This window comes from Tamandua tetradactyla, chromosome X, assembly GCF_023851605.1.
Source record: "Tamandua tetradactyla isolate mTamTet1 chromosome X, mTamTet1.pri, whole genome shotgun sequence".
Lineage (NCBI taxonomy): Eukaryota > Metazoa > Chordata > Mammalia > Pilosa > Myrmecophagidae > Tamandua > Tamandua tetradactyla.
The window spans coordinates 61,524,069-61,540,817 of NC_135353.1; the positions used below are offsets into that span (position 1 = coordinate 61,524,069).

General features: G+C 39.3%; 1 protein-coding gene across 1 annotated transcript in view; it reads left to right on the forward strand.

Annotated features, from left to right (window-relative positions):
* The first annotated feature begins 973 nt into the window (after nt 1-973).
* Nucleotides 974-16,749, forward strand: part of GUCY2F (guanylate cyclase 2F, retinal) — a 173,855-nt gene continuing 158,079 nt past the window's right edge. The window contains 2 exon segments of the mRNA XM_077146970.1: nt 974-1,522; nt 1,524-1,699. Coding sequence (XP_077003085.1) covers nt 974-1,522; nt 1,524-1,699 — 725 coding nt within the window.

Below are 16,749 nucleotides of genomic sequence, written 5' to 3' on the forward strand. Positions count from 1 at the left end.
GATCCAGGCATCTTGTTCCTCCTGCCTGGAAGGCTCTTAGTGTCAACTGCCTTTTCAACCCTATTCACATGGCTTTTTTCCCCCAATACTCAACTCAGAGAGATTTCCATCTTCTTTCCCTTTTCCTCACCTGAAACTGGGTTTAGGTGACCCCCTATGTCTGGCTTACCTCAGTCATAGCACGTCTTACCCTGCAATGGCATTATCTGTTTACACCTTTATCCTTCTTTTAAACTACAAGAAGGCAGTATGGCTGAGGAAAGATGAATGTATTTAAAAGTAAAATAATGATAATAATATGATAATGGTACCACTAATATAATGCTTAGCACTAACATAACATGCTAGGCACTATTATAAGCATTTGATGCCAGTTAACTCATGCAAACCTCCCAATTCTGTGAAGTAAGGAACTATTAAGAAAGTTGAATAGACAGGACTTGGTGATGACTTGAATGTGGGGGCAAAGAAAAAGGATTCTTAGTTGACTCCCGGATTTCTGACTTGAGCAGTGGGTAAACAGTGGGTGGAGATGCCCTCTACTGAGACAAGGAATATAGGAAAAGGTGGAGTGTTGGTGTGGGGAGAGAAACTCAATTTGGGGATGACCACTGCCTCCCCCAGTTCCACTCTTTTTTTCTGTCACCGTAAAAAGCTGGAGCAGGGACAATTCTCTGGAGTGGCATCAGATTAGAAGAGGTTTCCCCCTTTTTCTAGTCTGTATTGTGATAATAATATTAACCTGTGTAATATCTCTGTCTTTATAAGGTATCATATTTTCAACCCCAAGGACTTGGCAACAGTGCAGGCTATTGCCATTCTTTCATAACAGATATTTCTGGAAGCTTCAAAATAATATGAATAACAAAGCTTTTCCTCTAATTGACAGACATTTGGAAACCTTACTGCCCATCTCTGGAGAGCAGAGTCACCCTCCAGTATCTCTTTTTAGTTTGTTGGAAGTAGGAGGGCTATGTTTCTGGGATCCTGACCTTTCTTTCATATTATGTTCTGGTTTGCAGCTCCCAGCAGCCAGCCAGGACACCATGGCCTTGCATCCTCCTAGCTCTTATGGTGCTTGTGTCTCCTGGTCATCACATCCTTTCTGCAGTAAGTGGGGGCACATCCCTACAAGGTAAGGATGGTGGACCCTTGGGCTTGTGATCTGTTTTTCTCAAAGGCTCTGCCTGAGGTTGGTGCTCAATTAGTCATTCAGAGGATCAACAGAGACTCATTGTTTGATCTAGACTACTTGTTTGAATAGGTGATTCTTAACGAAGACTGTCAGATTCTCAGAGCCCTCTCTAGTTTTATTTCCCACCACCATATGACCACTGGATTTATTGGACTTGCCAACACTGTCTACTGTGAAGCAGACTCGTTCTTGGGAAACAGCTGAGACAAAGGGATTTTCTCTTGGGTGAGTGTGAATTATGAATTAGACAATAAAAATAGCTACTTGACCTTTTCTCAGACACTCCCTTGTCATATCCAGGTGCTGGTAACTGTCATGAAATATTTCTAGTTGGGCTCATGCTGGAGTCATTTCCTCAGCTGAAGACATTTGGACACACACAGCCAATCAGGTAGCAAGTGCTCTTTGGAGCTGCTGCCTACTTCTAGGGATTATCCTGACCACAGGACAAGACAGCCAAAGCATTCGTAATGCTCTTCAGGGGTTTCTCCAGGCAGAGAGAATTTGCAGTGAGTGCTTTCTCCTAGCTGAGGCTCAAACGTGGCTTCAATGAAAGATATTGTCATCTCCAAAAGGTTTCCTACCCTCACACTTTAGGATAGCATATCACTTCCCAAACCTTTATACTTTTGCCCTCTTTCATTCACACTCAGGCCCCAAAACTTTGCTGTTTCAAGGGAGCTTATTTTATGGACTGAGTACAGGTTCAAAGAATCCTGCGCTAAAATGTTCTTTCTGCCTCATCACCTGGTTGGGGAATAATAGCATCGAGAGCAACTGTAGCCATATATTATTTCTGCCAGCCCAAGAGGGACAGTTCTTAGTACTCAATTTTGTCTGTTGTTGTCATTGAGGGGAGGTTTGCTTTTCTCCCTTTCCGGGGACTTTCCTTCACAGGTACTAGTGCCCTGTGTCATCATATTCCCTTGTCTTCTCTGGACTCCAAAATGCACTCCCCCTTGCCTTCCCTCCCTGCAAAAAATAAAACGAAACAACACGGAGCTTCTCTTTCTGCAGCACATGGCTAGCTGATATGGAGGAGACGTAGCTTATAAATGAAAGCGAACTAAAATGAAAAGACTGCCTATGTTTTAACATGTTCCTCTTTCCAAAGAAAGTTTTATATATTCAAAGACATTCTTGCGGAGACAGTGGATAAATTTTGCAGCCCAGGTCTGACTCACTGAAACTATCATTACCAGGGTGAGTTGGGTGGACTTTTTGGAAGGTGAAGGGCCTTCCTGATCCTTTAGAATCAAATCTCTTTAATTACACTTTCAGCAAACCCTTGTGATTCTTGGTTTTGATTTTTTACTATTCCAATTTTTTAAATTTCCATCTTACCTTCTGCTGGAAAGTGATAGTGATTTATAGGAATGTTGCTTGATCCGCCCTTGCAGCCACTCCCATAGTTCAGAAACTACTTGTCAAACAGATTACTACAAGGTAAGTCCTCATTCCAGTCATTTCCATAACATGACAATGGGCTGGTTAGAGAGTGGTCCAGCTTAGGCCTGCCACATTACCCGAAGCCCATTTTGAGTTTCAAGTGTCTGCAGTATTGGAATTGGACTTTAGTTATGATCATTATAGGAGGATGAGGGCAGGAGGTTTTAGTTCCAGGATCTTATAATGTTAAACAATCAGTGTGGCTCTGATTACTTTAAAATAGAGTTTGATACTTTCAAAGCAGAGCACATTATTTATAAAGATATAAAACCATTTCCAGGGAAGAGCCATGTCAGAAACAAGCTGACATATTTACTATCATAACTTTATAATATTTTACACATCTTTATGAAGACCAGAGTCTCTTGCAAGTTTATATTCCATGAGTATTTCACATCTCACCCATTCTAACAGTATACTTTGAAATGGCATTTTGAGCTCTACTATGAAATGTTAAATAAATCCCAGCCTTGAAGTTCTTTGAGGTGTCAGACTGACAAAATTGGGAGCTCACCACCAATCACCGCTTTGAGGTAACAGGAGGTGGGGGTGGGGGTGGGCTAGAAAATATGCATATTATTCCCACCATTAGAGATTCATTCCTTTAGATAAATGGTTCTCACTCTGGCTGTGTATTGGAATTACCTGGAAATCTTTTTTAAACGCCTCCTACTTCCAGAGATTCTGATTTAATTGGTCTGAGTTGGGTCCTCAGTAAAGGTATTTTAAGTCACTTTCCAGGTGATTCTGAAGGGCAATTAGAGTTGAAAAAAACTGCTTTAAGTTAATGAAAATATAAGTAGATATTTCTCACTTTAAGTTACCAGTCATTTTGATCTTACTATGACTTTGTTTGATCAGATTATTTTCTTTATAACAGTATAGATCATCCATTAAGGGAATGGGGATTTTGTGATGGGAAGGGGACCAGAGAGGAAGAAATGTGGTTATGGAGCAAAAGAAGACGCTATGTAGGGCAGACATGTAGGGCAGGAAGTGGAGTTGGAACTCAGAAGGGTAGAAAAGAGGGAGTAAAGACAAAACTCTGCACTCCAGGATTTTGCCTCTGGTTTCTGGCAAAACATAGGTGAACTCTGATGAAACATGCTGAGACCTCAGCAGCATGAGTTAGAATGGGAGGTGGGGGAAGCATCAGGGAAATTGAACTATTAGTTTGGCTGTGGTTTGAGGATGATCTCTGGCAGCTCAGTGTCCCGTGTCCAAAAGAGTGTGTGGTATTTATGCATAGTACAGGTGTTGGTTTCTGAGGGCACTTCAACTGGTGGGTAGGTATGGCAGCAGAAGTCAAAGAAGGGGAGTGAGTCTTAAAGTATGATAGGATTTGTTGTCTACTGATCATCCATTCAGGCATGGCCTGTCTAGTGTGAACACCAGAAGCAAGAGCCAGACAATGAGCAAAAACATACAAAATATCAGAACTCTAGCCAGGTGCACTCAGGGTTCAGGGCACATCACTGGTCCCATTAAAAGATTAGAGATCTGGTGAGAAACTGAGTTAGAAGCCATAAAGTAGGGATTTGTCCAACATAGCAGAGACAACGGGAATGTTGCAACATTCCAGGCATAACATGCACAGGACCAGATAACTAGCTGATATTCAACCCCTCCCCTCTGGTGGTACTGAGGCTATTATTTCTGGTTGTTTTGTCTGTCTTGACTGAGAAGGACTGAAAAGGCACTAAGTTTTCATATGGAATCTGTGTGTGGCCTCGGTCTAACATCTTCCCTATTCTGTTGGCTATGAGGCTACTTCTTAACATTGCAGATCCCCAAGTAAACCTTTGGAGAGGGACTCTTTGTGAAGTACAAAACAGTAGAAAAGGACACCTTCCATTTGTGGGGGCCTGAAAATATTTGGAAGTAATGGAAATAACTGGAAGATTCATTTTGTCTGATCTGCTCACAATAACAGATCACAATCCCATGGCAGTAGCAGTTGTGATGGTGGCAATGGTGGTGAAGTTGAGAGAGAAGAGAAAAGAGCTAGCCTATTACTGCCTGGTATGCACTTCTCTTCCTTGTAAGTTGTTTCTAATTAGAGAATATCACTGGCATGTTATTAGGGTTATAAGAAATTTCTTTATCAGAAACAGGTTTAAAATGTATCTACATACTACCAAGGCTTGATAACCTTAGTAGTGAAGATGCTGATTGCAATAATGATAACTGTGTGCTTTGGGGAGTGGAAACAACAGAGGTGTTATTAGATGCACAGAGACAATAAAATCAATCAGATTACTACTCTACATGTGAACAGCCCTTTATAGTTTATCATACCTTTTTACATAGATCATCTCATTTAATCATCAGCATTACCCAGGAGATAGTTATTTTCTTTCAAGTTTTACAGCACCTGTAAGTCTCACAGTAAGAAGTACATAAGTGTAGGCATTATTAACAACAAAGAATGGAGTAAATGAAGTCCCAGATTAGGAGGATTCAGCTTTGAAGTCCCAGATTCTCAACACATTTCCCTTCAGCCTTGGGGCAATTGCCAATTGTCATAGTCAAACGAGGAAATGTTAATCAAAGTCAAAGGCCTCAATTTACAGTCAGGGCTGAGGTTTGCCCTGCATAAGCAAACTAGCTGAGTGGGCATGAGGGCCAAACTTCAGCCCACCCTACTCCTTAAGCTGTGCACCTTGATGGATGATTTTGTCCAATGGAAATATGGGGCCCCTATTCCTAGGCACAAAGGAGCCATCTACTCACCAAGCAGGGTACCTGCAAGGTTGCATTTATCCAGAAGTGATTCTTTTTTCTAATTTGCACAAAGGCTAGCAAGAAAAAACTACGGCTCTTTAGAGAACTTTTCAAAAGGCTATTTCAAACCCCCCTCTCATCTACTCAATCTTTTTGCTAATCAGCCCTATGCTTGGCTGGTTGTGAACTCCTTCCATTTTGAATTCACCAGGTTCTTGGCCTATTTGGGGCTTCCTTTAAATTCTTCCAAATTGGGAACGCTTCATCACAATATGATGTCTGGTAATTATGACACAGTCAGAATGGCCTTCTCTTGTTCTTCTAAAATTTGATATGTTGATGTTATCTTATTGCCAGGGACCTGACTAGCCTCTTCACATATATCAAGCATTCCTGTACATCAAAATAATAGTAACAATCACTACCACACAATGATAGTAGCTAACATTTATTGAGAGTTTATTATGTGCCAGTTGTTCTGCAATGGCTTTGAATGGATCATCTCACTCAATTCTTGCAACACTCCTAAAATTAGTGCTTTCCCCACTTTACAGCTGAGACTTCTGAGGCTCAGAGAGGTTAAATAACTTTCCTAATGTCACACAGCTAGTGAGTGGTGGAGCCAGATTTTGTATACATGTAGTGGTTCTCAAACCTGAGTGTGCACCAGAATCTCTTGAGGGGTTTGTTAAAACACAGACTCTAAACAACAACAGCAACAACAACAACAACAAGAAACACAGACTGCTGGGGCCCTTCCCTAGAGTTTTTTATTCAGGAGGGCTGGAGCAGGGCTCCAGAATTTGCACTTCTAACAAGTTCATAGTACTACTGATGCTGCTGGTACAGGGACAACACTTTGAGAACCACTGGTTTAATGAAAGATTTGTGCTCTACTGCCTCCTGTTCACTTGAGCTGCACTCCTAAATCATACTCCTTTGAAATCCTATGTTCCATTTATGGTTTATAATTCAGCTCTTCTAGTTTTCTTTCCTACCTTTGGCAGGGAAGAAAACTTTTGGGCTGATGAAATTATTTTAAGCACCCCAGGTATCAGGGGTCAGCCTTGTTTTCCTACACTGATAACAACAGTGATACTCATATCACTATTGCCAAAAGCCTTAGTGTTTATAGGGAGTTTGGTATAGATAAATGTAAGCAAATATAAATGGTGAAAGGAAAACTTACTCTTATGAATGCATATCAGTAATAATCAACTTATTGAAGGCAAAGCACAAGGGGAAATCCCTAAACATCTAGGTTTCTAGTATTTAAGAAGGCTTATTTTAATTTTTTTCTTGGGGGAGGTGGGTGCATGGTCTGGGAATTGAACTTGGGTCTCCTGCATGGAAGGCAAGCATTCTACCACTGAACCACCTGTGTACCCAAAAGCCTCATTTTTATAGCAGTTTAGGAAAAGCTGAAAATAGCATGCTGCAGGTGTGGAGAAATACTAGAAACTTTCTCAAGCTAGGCAGCAATAGTAGAACAATAAATGCATTTGCAATACATTTGGTTTGAGAAAAGTCATGATCTGATGCAGACTGAATAGTCATTGGATGTGATATGTGTCTGTCATCATGCAGAGCTACTTAGACCAGTGCAACACTGGTGGCAGTTACAGTGGTGGCCTCAGGACTTAAGGTTGAAACTTTGTGGGGTGTCCTCAGCTGATAGAAACAGCTGCACATTGCCTAGTGCTGTATTCTTAAAGTGTGCTTTTAGACTCTCCTGCACTGACTCATACTTGGGACTCTTGTGAAACATGCAGCTTCCAGAGCCCTATACCCAAGACCTGATGAATCATTGCTGGTGGTTGGGCCCTGGAATCTGCATGTTTGACACACCTCCCGCATGATTCTGATGCATGCTGTTTAGGAGTTACTGGCTTAAACGTTAAGGAAAAGGCTCTGAAGAAAGGTTGCTCTTTCTTTGTCTGTTATTGGGTTTGGTCTCCTTACACAGCTATACTATAAATGTGAGTGGGAGAAAACTGAGAAGAACAGGGTATGATGGGGTAAATCTCGAAGGAATGTGAGACTTGGGATGAATCACATTGTCTTCCTTTCTCCTATTCTGCCCTGCACCCCTCACCCGCCACCACACTCTTCCAATATTTGTTAAAATAAAACAGATTAAAATGAATGTCAGTGGCAGGAAATGTCACAAAAAGATTTATGTGAAGAACAGAGACAGTGGAGGGGGGTTTCTGTGGATGGGGAAGAATAGTCCCACTATTTTTGTTTTTGGGTCATTTTGTCTTGGAAAGGGTGGGATGTTTGTGGACTCACCAAGACAAATATGACTCCTAAGGACTTCTTTAGCACTAGCTTGTGGAATGATTCCATCTTAAAAGGTGTGAGGCTGGGCCTAGTGTCCCCCACAGAGGGCTCTGTGGCTGATAACCTGAGAGAATCAAGTGAGCTTTGCCTTCACATAAACATGGTTCTTCCATCTCAAGGAAACATTGGACAGAGTATTTCGATATAGGAAGAGAAGTAGCAGTTGAGTGACCTGGGAATTGGCTTCTCTTGGAGTTTCATCACATTTCCTGTCGCTAGTGTTGAGGATGAAGGAGAGGGTAGTAGGTAGTCTGCTGTACTAGTTAACACAATATAAAGACCTGGCAGCCAGACAGCTGGAGTGAGGCCCAGGTAGCTCAGAGAAAGTGATAATATCAAATCCTAGAAAGACAGCATCTCAAGAAGGTATATCTCCTGGTCCTTGTTTTGGTCACAGAGTGTCTTGACTGTTCACAATCAGGATGGAAACTTACAAATTAGTATTATTGAGTGACTACACATTGACACAGTCCTTGTCTAGGATTTAATGTTTCTGTACATTAATCCTTTCCTGATAACAAATTACAGTAAAATCTCATTTCAATGAATATAATTTCAAAATAATAAAGGTATTTAGTAAAATCATCCTGTGGAACAGAGGTATCCACAAATCCTTGTCCATGTAACACTAAATCAATTAAGGTGCTGTTGTTTGAATTCAGTATTTCTGCTTTCTACTTTGTGTTCAGTGGCATAGACTTGCCATATAAAAATAGAAAAGCCTGTTATTGTTTGTGCTGGTTTGAAAGGATGTATGTCCCCTAGAAAAGCCATGTTTTAATCTAAATCCCATTTCATAAGGGCAGAATAATCCCTATTCAGTACTGTGTGTTTGAAACTGTAATCAGATCATTTCCCTGGAGGTGTGATTTAATCAAGAGTGGTTGTTAAACTGGATTAGGTGACGACATGTCTCCACCCATTTGGGTGGATCTTGATTAGTTTCTGAAGTCCTATAAAAGAAGTAACATTTTGAAGACAGAGAGAGATTTGAAGAGAGCAGAGAATGCTGCAGCACCATGAAGCAGAGAGTCCATGAGCCAGCAACTTTTAGAGATGAAGAAGGAAAATGCCTCCCAGGGAGCTTCATGAAACCCGAAGCCAGGAGAGAAAGCTAGCAGATCATGCCATGTTTGCCATGTGCCCTTCCAGATGAGCGAGGAACCCTGACCATGTTCGCCATGTGCTACTTGGCAATTGTGAATAATGTCGCTATGAATATCAGTGTGAAAATATCCATTGGAGTCCCTGTTTTCAATTATTTTGGGTATAAGCATAAATAGAAGTAATGCTAGATCATATGGTAATTCTATACTTAACTTCCTGAGGAACTGCCAAACTGTTTTCCACAGGGGTGGTGCAATTTTACATTGCCACCAATAATGAATGAGTATTCCTATTTCTTCACATCCTCTCCAACTCTGGTAATTCCTTGTGTGTGTGTGTGTGTGTGTGTGTGTGTGTGTGTGTGTGTTTAAATAGTAGCCATTCTAGTGGGTGTGAAATGGTATCTCATTGTGGTTTTGATTTAGGTTTACCTAATAGCTAATGATATCGAGCATCTTTCAATGTGCTTTTTAGTCACTTGTACATCCTCTTTGGATAAATGTCTATTCAAGTCTTTCACCCATTTTTATATTGTATTGTTTGTCTGTTTATTGTTTAGTTGTAGGATTTCTTTATATATTCGGGGTGTTAAAACTTATCAGATATGTAGTTTTCAAATATTTTCTCCCTTTGAGTAGGTTGTCTTTTAACTTCCTTGATAAAGTCTTTTGATGCACAACAGTTTTTAATTTTGACAAGGTCCCATTTATCTATTTTTTTGTTGTTGCTTGTGATCTTGGTGTGAAGTCTAAGATGCTGCTTAACACAGGGTCTCTACATGCTTTCCTAAATTTTCCTTTAGGAGTCCTGATTCTTGTATTTAGGTGTTGCTCCATTTCTGAGTTAATTTTTGTGTATGATGTGAGATAGGGGTGGGTGCACCTTGATTCTTTTGAGTATGGATATCCAGTTCTCCCAGCACCATTTGTTGATGAGATTATTCTTTCTTAATTGAGCAGAATTGGCAGCCTTGTAAAAAAGTAATTGGCCAAAACCTCAACCAAAACTATTTCTGCCAATCTTAAAGAATGCCTGGGGCATTATATACGATTCTACAAAGGTTACATGCACTGGGTAATTTTTCAGAAACCTACAACCTCTAGATAGGTCCCTGGACCAGCTAAGTCCTGAAATGCTGAGGGGTCAGCCTCTCCAGAAATATCAACTAGTTCCATCCCTGTATCCCATATTATCGACAGTTCTTTTCAACATGAAAAAGACAGAATGGGCATAGCCTAAATATCCCTAAGGAGTGGGAGAAAGATAAAATGTGATGGTAGAGTTATACAGAGAAGGTAAGGTTTAGCAAATGAGTATGAGTGCTGAATCATTATACTGATATTTCTTTTAGCTTCCAGTACCTTAGAGCAGCTAGAAGTAAAAACATAAAATTGTGGAATTGTAACCCATACCAAACTCCAAAATCTCTTCTACAATTAATTGTTGTGCTGTGCTTTGAAATTTATTGCTTTTTTGTGTATAAGTTATTTCGCAAAAGAAGTTGATTGTGATGATAAGAAAAAAAAGAGTGTATGGGGGAAGATGGCAGACTGGAGTAGAGTGAGTTCACTCCTGCTCCATGAAACAAGATAGAAAATGGGGAGAAGATCTCCAGGACTGCTAGTCCTGGGTTTGAGTAGTCTAGGAGGGTCATTAAGCAGTTTTGGGGGGGGAAGAGCAAGTGGGTCAGGTGACTGGGATTCCCACTGGTCAGACTGTGGTGCACCAGGGAGGTGCAATTGGAGGGACAGCTAGTCTGCACAGCTGCTGGCTGGGGAAACCTCCCCACTGGTCGTGTTGGACAGTGCCTGCAGGGAGCTTTCGGGCCAGTGATCATCTACAGCAGGGCAGGCCTCAGGGTTGGGGAGTGATCACCCGGTCAGGTGCGGGAATAGCCAACCTACAGTCTCGGAGTCTGGCATGCCCACCAGCAAGGTGGATCAGCTAGCTGATCCGCCATGTGCTGGTCGGCTCCCAGGTCCCCTAACAGAGACCCACCATCCAGCTGCTCCTGGTGGAGTGGCCCTCCTGGTGGAGTAGCCCCTCTGGTGGAGCAATCCCCCTGCTAAGCACACAGACCTTGAGACACTCTGACCAGGAGGGGTGGGGCTGAGGGAGAAGGAGACTTGAGCCAGTCATCGGCTGGTTGGAAGTGGCTGGGAATTCAGGTTGGGTCTCCTGGGTGGTAGTCAGCCATTCTGCCACTGGAGTACCCACGCACCCTGGCCTAACTTATAATAGACCCTTAAGTTGAACTGTATCACCTACATGACATCTGGACCTTGATGTGGCAGAGAATAACCTACAAACAAAGGGTAAAAGGAAACATTCAGCAAAAACTAAGTAAATACAAAACTTTAGAAGAGTGAAGGAAACCATCCTGCATAATAACCATATCAAGATAAACAAATGCCCAAAACACAACAGAAAATCACAATGTGCATGAAAATCCAAGCAGAAATGGCCCAGCCAAATGACCAACTACTCAAGGATATTTACAAAGAAATTAAAGATATCAGGAAGATGTTAGACGAGCATAAAGAAGAATTTGGGAAGTTAAATAAAAAAATGGAAGATCTCACAGAAATTACAGATACAGTAGACCAAATAAAAAATATATACTGGAGACATATGATAGCAGATTCGAAGAAGCAGAAGGAAGAATAAGTGAGACAGAACAATAGAACTAGCATGCACAAAAGAACAAATGGCAAGAAAGATGGAAAAAATGTAAATGGATCTTAGGGAAATGATGGACAACAAGAGGTGCAACAATATAAGAACTATTTGGTGTCCCAGAAGGAGAGGAGAAGAGCAAAGGGTTGGGAAAGTTAGCTGAAGATATAATTGGAGAAAACTTTCCGACCCTTATAAAAGACATGAATATACACATTAAAGATGCCCAGAGAACTCCAAATAGAATAAATCTGAACAAGCCCACTCCAAGACACATAATAATCTGACTATCAGGTGTTGAAGAGAAACAGAAAGTCCTGAAAGCAGCACAAGAAAAGCATTCTACTACATAACAAGGGAAAACACTTAAGACTGACTTCAGACTACTCAACAGGCACCATGGAAGCAAGAAGGCAGTGGTATGATATTATTAAGATCCTGAATGAGAAAAGCTTTCAACCAAGAATCCTTTATCCAGCTAAGTTATCCTTCGAAATTGAGGGAAAGATTAAAATCCTCGAAGATGAAGAAAGATTGAGAGAACTAGTCAACAAGAGAACAGCCCTACAAGAAACACTAAAGGGAGCCCTGTCAGTTGATAAAAAAAAGACAGGGGAAGGAGATCTAGAGGAGGGCACAGAATTGAAGAATATGAGTAAAGGTAATGTAAAGGAAAAGAGAGAAAAAAAGAAAATAATATACAGATCTGACAAATAAAAACTAAAAGACAAGATGGTAGCATCAATAACTGCTCTGACAATAATTACTTTGAATGTTAATGGACTAAAATCAATTAAAAGATACAGACTGACAGAATGTGTGAAAAAACATAATCCATCTGCATGCTGTTTATAAGAGACACATCTTAGACACAAGAACACAGTCAGATTGAAAATGAAAGGATGGGAAAAGATCTTCTATGCAAGCTGTAAACAAAAGAAAGCAGGTGTAGCTATACTAATATCAGAAAAATAGACTTTAAATGTAAAGACATCATAAGAGACAAAGAAGCACACTACATATTAATAAAAGGGACAGTTCACCAGGAAGAAATAACAATCAAAAATATATATGCTCCCAATCAAGGAGCTCCAAAGTACATGAGGCACATATTGGAAAAACTGAAGGGAACTATAGACATATCAACTGTAATAGCAGGAGACTTCAATACACCACTCTCCACTATAGATAGAACAACCACACAGAGGATCAACAAAAAAATAGACAACTTACACAATAAGATAAATGAATTAGATCTAATAGAAATATACAGACCATTACATCCCAAAACACCAGGATACACATTCTTTTCTAGTGCATATGGAACATTTTCCAGGATAAATCATATGCTGGGACATAAACAGTCTCTATAAATTTAATAAGATCGAAATTAACTAAAGCAGTTTCTCTGGTCACAACAGAATAAAATCGGCAATTAATAATCACCAAAGAACCAGAGCTTGCACAGATATATGGAGATTAAACAACACACTCTTAAACAATCAGTGGGTCAAGGAAGAAATTGCTAGAGAAATCAGTAAATATCTGGAGATGAATGATAATGAGAATGCAACATATCAAAACTTATGGGATGTGACAAAGGCAGTGCTGAGAAGGAAATTTATTGTCCTAAATATCTATATTGAAAAACAAGAATGAGCAAAACTTGAGGATTTAACTGCTCACCTGGAGAATTTTGAGAAAAAACAGCAAACTAACCCCAAAGCAAATAAAAGAAGAGGAATAATAAAGACTAAAGCAGAAACAAACAAACTGTAGAACAATAAAACAATAAAAAGAATCAACAAAACTAAAAATTGGTTCTTTGAGAAAATTAAAAATTTGATGGTCCCCTAGTGAAAGTCTCCCTGGAGACGTGGGAGATGACTCCCAGGGGTGAATCCAGATGGTATGTGGGATCAACAATTACATCCTGACCAAAAGTGGGGGAGATAAGTGTAATTAATGAAGTATCAGTGGCAGAGAGAGTTCAAATAGAGTAGAGAGACTGCTCTGGAGGTTGCTCTTCAGGTAGACCTTGCTAGCTATCATAACCTGCCAACCCCCAACCAGGATCATTTGAGCCAATCCTAAAGAACACCTAGGGCAATATATAAGATTCCATAAGGGTTCCAGGCACTAGAGTAACCTTCCAGAAACCTATAATCTCCAGTTGGGTCTTTGGTCCAGGTAAGTCTTGAAACCGAGCCCAGCCTCTCCAGAACATCAGATAGTTCCATCTCCTTACCCAATATTAGTGAAAGATCCTTCTAATATCAAAAATTTAGAATTGCCATAACCCAAACAACCCCAAAGAGAGGTATGGAAAGACCAAAGGTGATGATGGAATTATACATAGATGATAGGGCTTAAATGAATATGAATGCTGAATCATTAAATTTATCTCTTTTAGTCTCCAGTATTTTAGAGCAGCCAGAAGTAAAAACCTAAAATTGTGAAATTGTAACCCATGTCAAAATGTGAAATGTGTTCTACAACTAATTGTGGTGCTGTGCTTTGAAATTTATAGCTTTTTTGCATATATGATATTGATCATTAAAAAAGAAGGAAAAAAAGGCGATTGTGATGATAAAAAAAATATTTAAACCTCTAGCCCCCTCTCTGGAGCAACTAGAAGGAAAAGTAGAAGAGGATCATATGGTAGCCCATGACAAACTCTCGGATCTGTCCTGTAACCACTTGTTGAAGAGTGCTTTGAAAACTATTGCTTTTTTATTTCTTTGCTTTGTAGCTATGTTATACTATACAATGAGAAAAGTTTTAAAAAATTGATGGTCCCTTATCCAGACTAACAAAAAAGAAAAGAGAGTGGACACAAATAAATAAAATCAGAAATGAGAGAGCGTTTGTTACCGCAGATCATGAAGAAATTTTTAAAAATCATAAGAGAATGTTATAAACAGCTGTATGCCAACAAACTAGATAAGTTAGATGAAATGGATAAATTCCTAGAAAGACACAAATTACCTATACTGACTTGAGAAGAAATAAAAGATCTCAACAAACCAATTACAAGTAAAGAGATCCGATCAGTCATCAAAAAATATTCCCAAATAGAAGAAGCTCAGGACCTGATGACTTCACAGGAGAATTTTATCAGACTTTTCAAGAAGAATTGACATGAATCCTGCTCAAACTGTTCTAAAAAATTGAAGAAAAAGGAATACTACCTAACTCAATTTATGAAGCTTACATCACTCTAATACCAAAATTGGATAAAGATGATACAAGAAAAGAAAACTACAGACAAATTTTCCTAATGAACATAGATATGAAAATTCTTAACAAAATACTAGCAAGTCATATCCAACACCACATTAAAAGAATTATACATCCTGATCAAGTGGGATTCATACCAGAAATGCAAGGGTGGTTCAACATAAGAAAATCAATCAATGTAATATTGCACATTAACAAATCAAAAAGGAAATCTCACATGATCATATCAATTGATGCTGGAAAGCATTTGACAAAAACCAGCATCCTTTCCTGAGAAAAACACTTCAAAAGTTAGGCATCAAAGGAAAGTTTCTCAATATCATAAACAGCATATAAGAAAAACGCTTAGCCAGCATCACACTTAATGGTGAGAAGTTGAGAGTATTCCCCTTGAGATCAAGGATGAGGCAATAATGCCCATTGTCACCACTATTATTTAACATTGTATTAAAAGTACTAGCTGGAGCAAATAGACAGGAGAAGGAAATAAAAGGCATCCAAACAGGAAGGGAAGAAGTAAAACTTTCATTATTTGCCGGTGACATGATACTATACTTTGAAAACCCTGAGAAATCTACAGTAAAACTACTTGAGCAAATTAACAAATTCAGCAAAGTGGCAGGATACAATGTACAAATGTACAAAAATCAGTAATCTTTCTATACACAAGTGATGACATATCTGAGGTGACAACTAAGGAAAAAATTCCATTCAGAATAGTGACCAGAAGAATTAAGTATGTAGGAATAAGCCTAACCAGGATGTCAAGGACTAACACTCGCAAAATTATAAAACAGTGCTAAAAGAAATAAAAAATGACTTAAATAGATGGAAAGATATTCCATGCTCAAGAATAGAAAGGTTGAATATCGTCAAAATGCTAATTCTACAGAAACTGATCTACAGATTCAGTGTAATACCAATAAAAATCCCAACAACTTACTTTGAAGACTTGGAAAAATTGATTATCAAATTTACATGGGTGGAAAAAAATTTACATGGAAGGGAAAAAGACCTCGAATAGCTAAAGATATCCTAAAAAAAGAAGAGTGAATTGGAAGGTCTATCACTTCCTGACTTTAAAGCTTACTATAAAGCTTTAAAACAGCATGGTACTGGCACAAAGACAGAAGGACTGACCAATGGAATGGAATTAAGAGTGCAGAGATTGACCACCAGATTTATGGACATTTAATCTTTGATAGGGCCTCCAAATCCACTGAATTGGGACAGAATAGTCTTTTCAATAAATGGGCATGGGAGAATTGAATTGCAATAGCCAAAAAATGATAGTGGACCTGTACCTTACACCCTATACAGAAATGAATTCAAAATGAATCAGAGACCTAAATATAAATGACAGTACCATAAAACTTCTTGGACAAAATGTAGGGAAATATCTTCAAGCTCTAGTAACAAGAGGTAGCTTCTTAAACTTTACACCTAAAGCACATGTTGTCAAAGAAAAAATAGATAGATGGGAACTCCTTAAGATAAAGAGCTTCTGAGCCTCAAAGGTCTTTGTTAAAAACGTGAAGAGACAGCCAACTCAACGGGAGAAAATATTCGGAAACTACATATCGGATAAAGGCTTGATATCCTGAGTACATAAATAAATTATACAGCTCAACAAGAAAAGAACAACTAACCCAATTATAAAATGGGCAAATGAAATGAATAGGCAGTTTTCTGAAGAGCAAATACAGATGGCTAAAAATTAGCATATGAAGAGCTACTCATCTTCATTGACTATAAGAGAAATGCAAATTAAGACGACAATGAGATATCACCTCACACCTGTAAGAATGGCTGCAATTCAACACATAGGAAACTATAAATGTTGGAGAGGATGCAGAGAAATTGAAACACTTATTCACTGATGGTGGGAATATAAAATGGTTCAGCTGTTGTGGAAATCAGTTTGGCGATTCCTCAGAAAACTAAATCTTGAGTTGTCCTGTGACCCAGCAAAACCGATACTCGGTATATACCCAGAAGAGTTGAGGGCAGTGAAA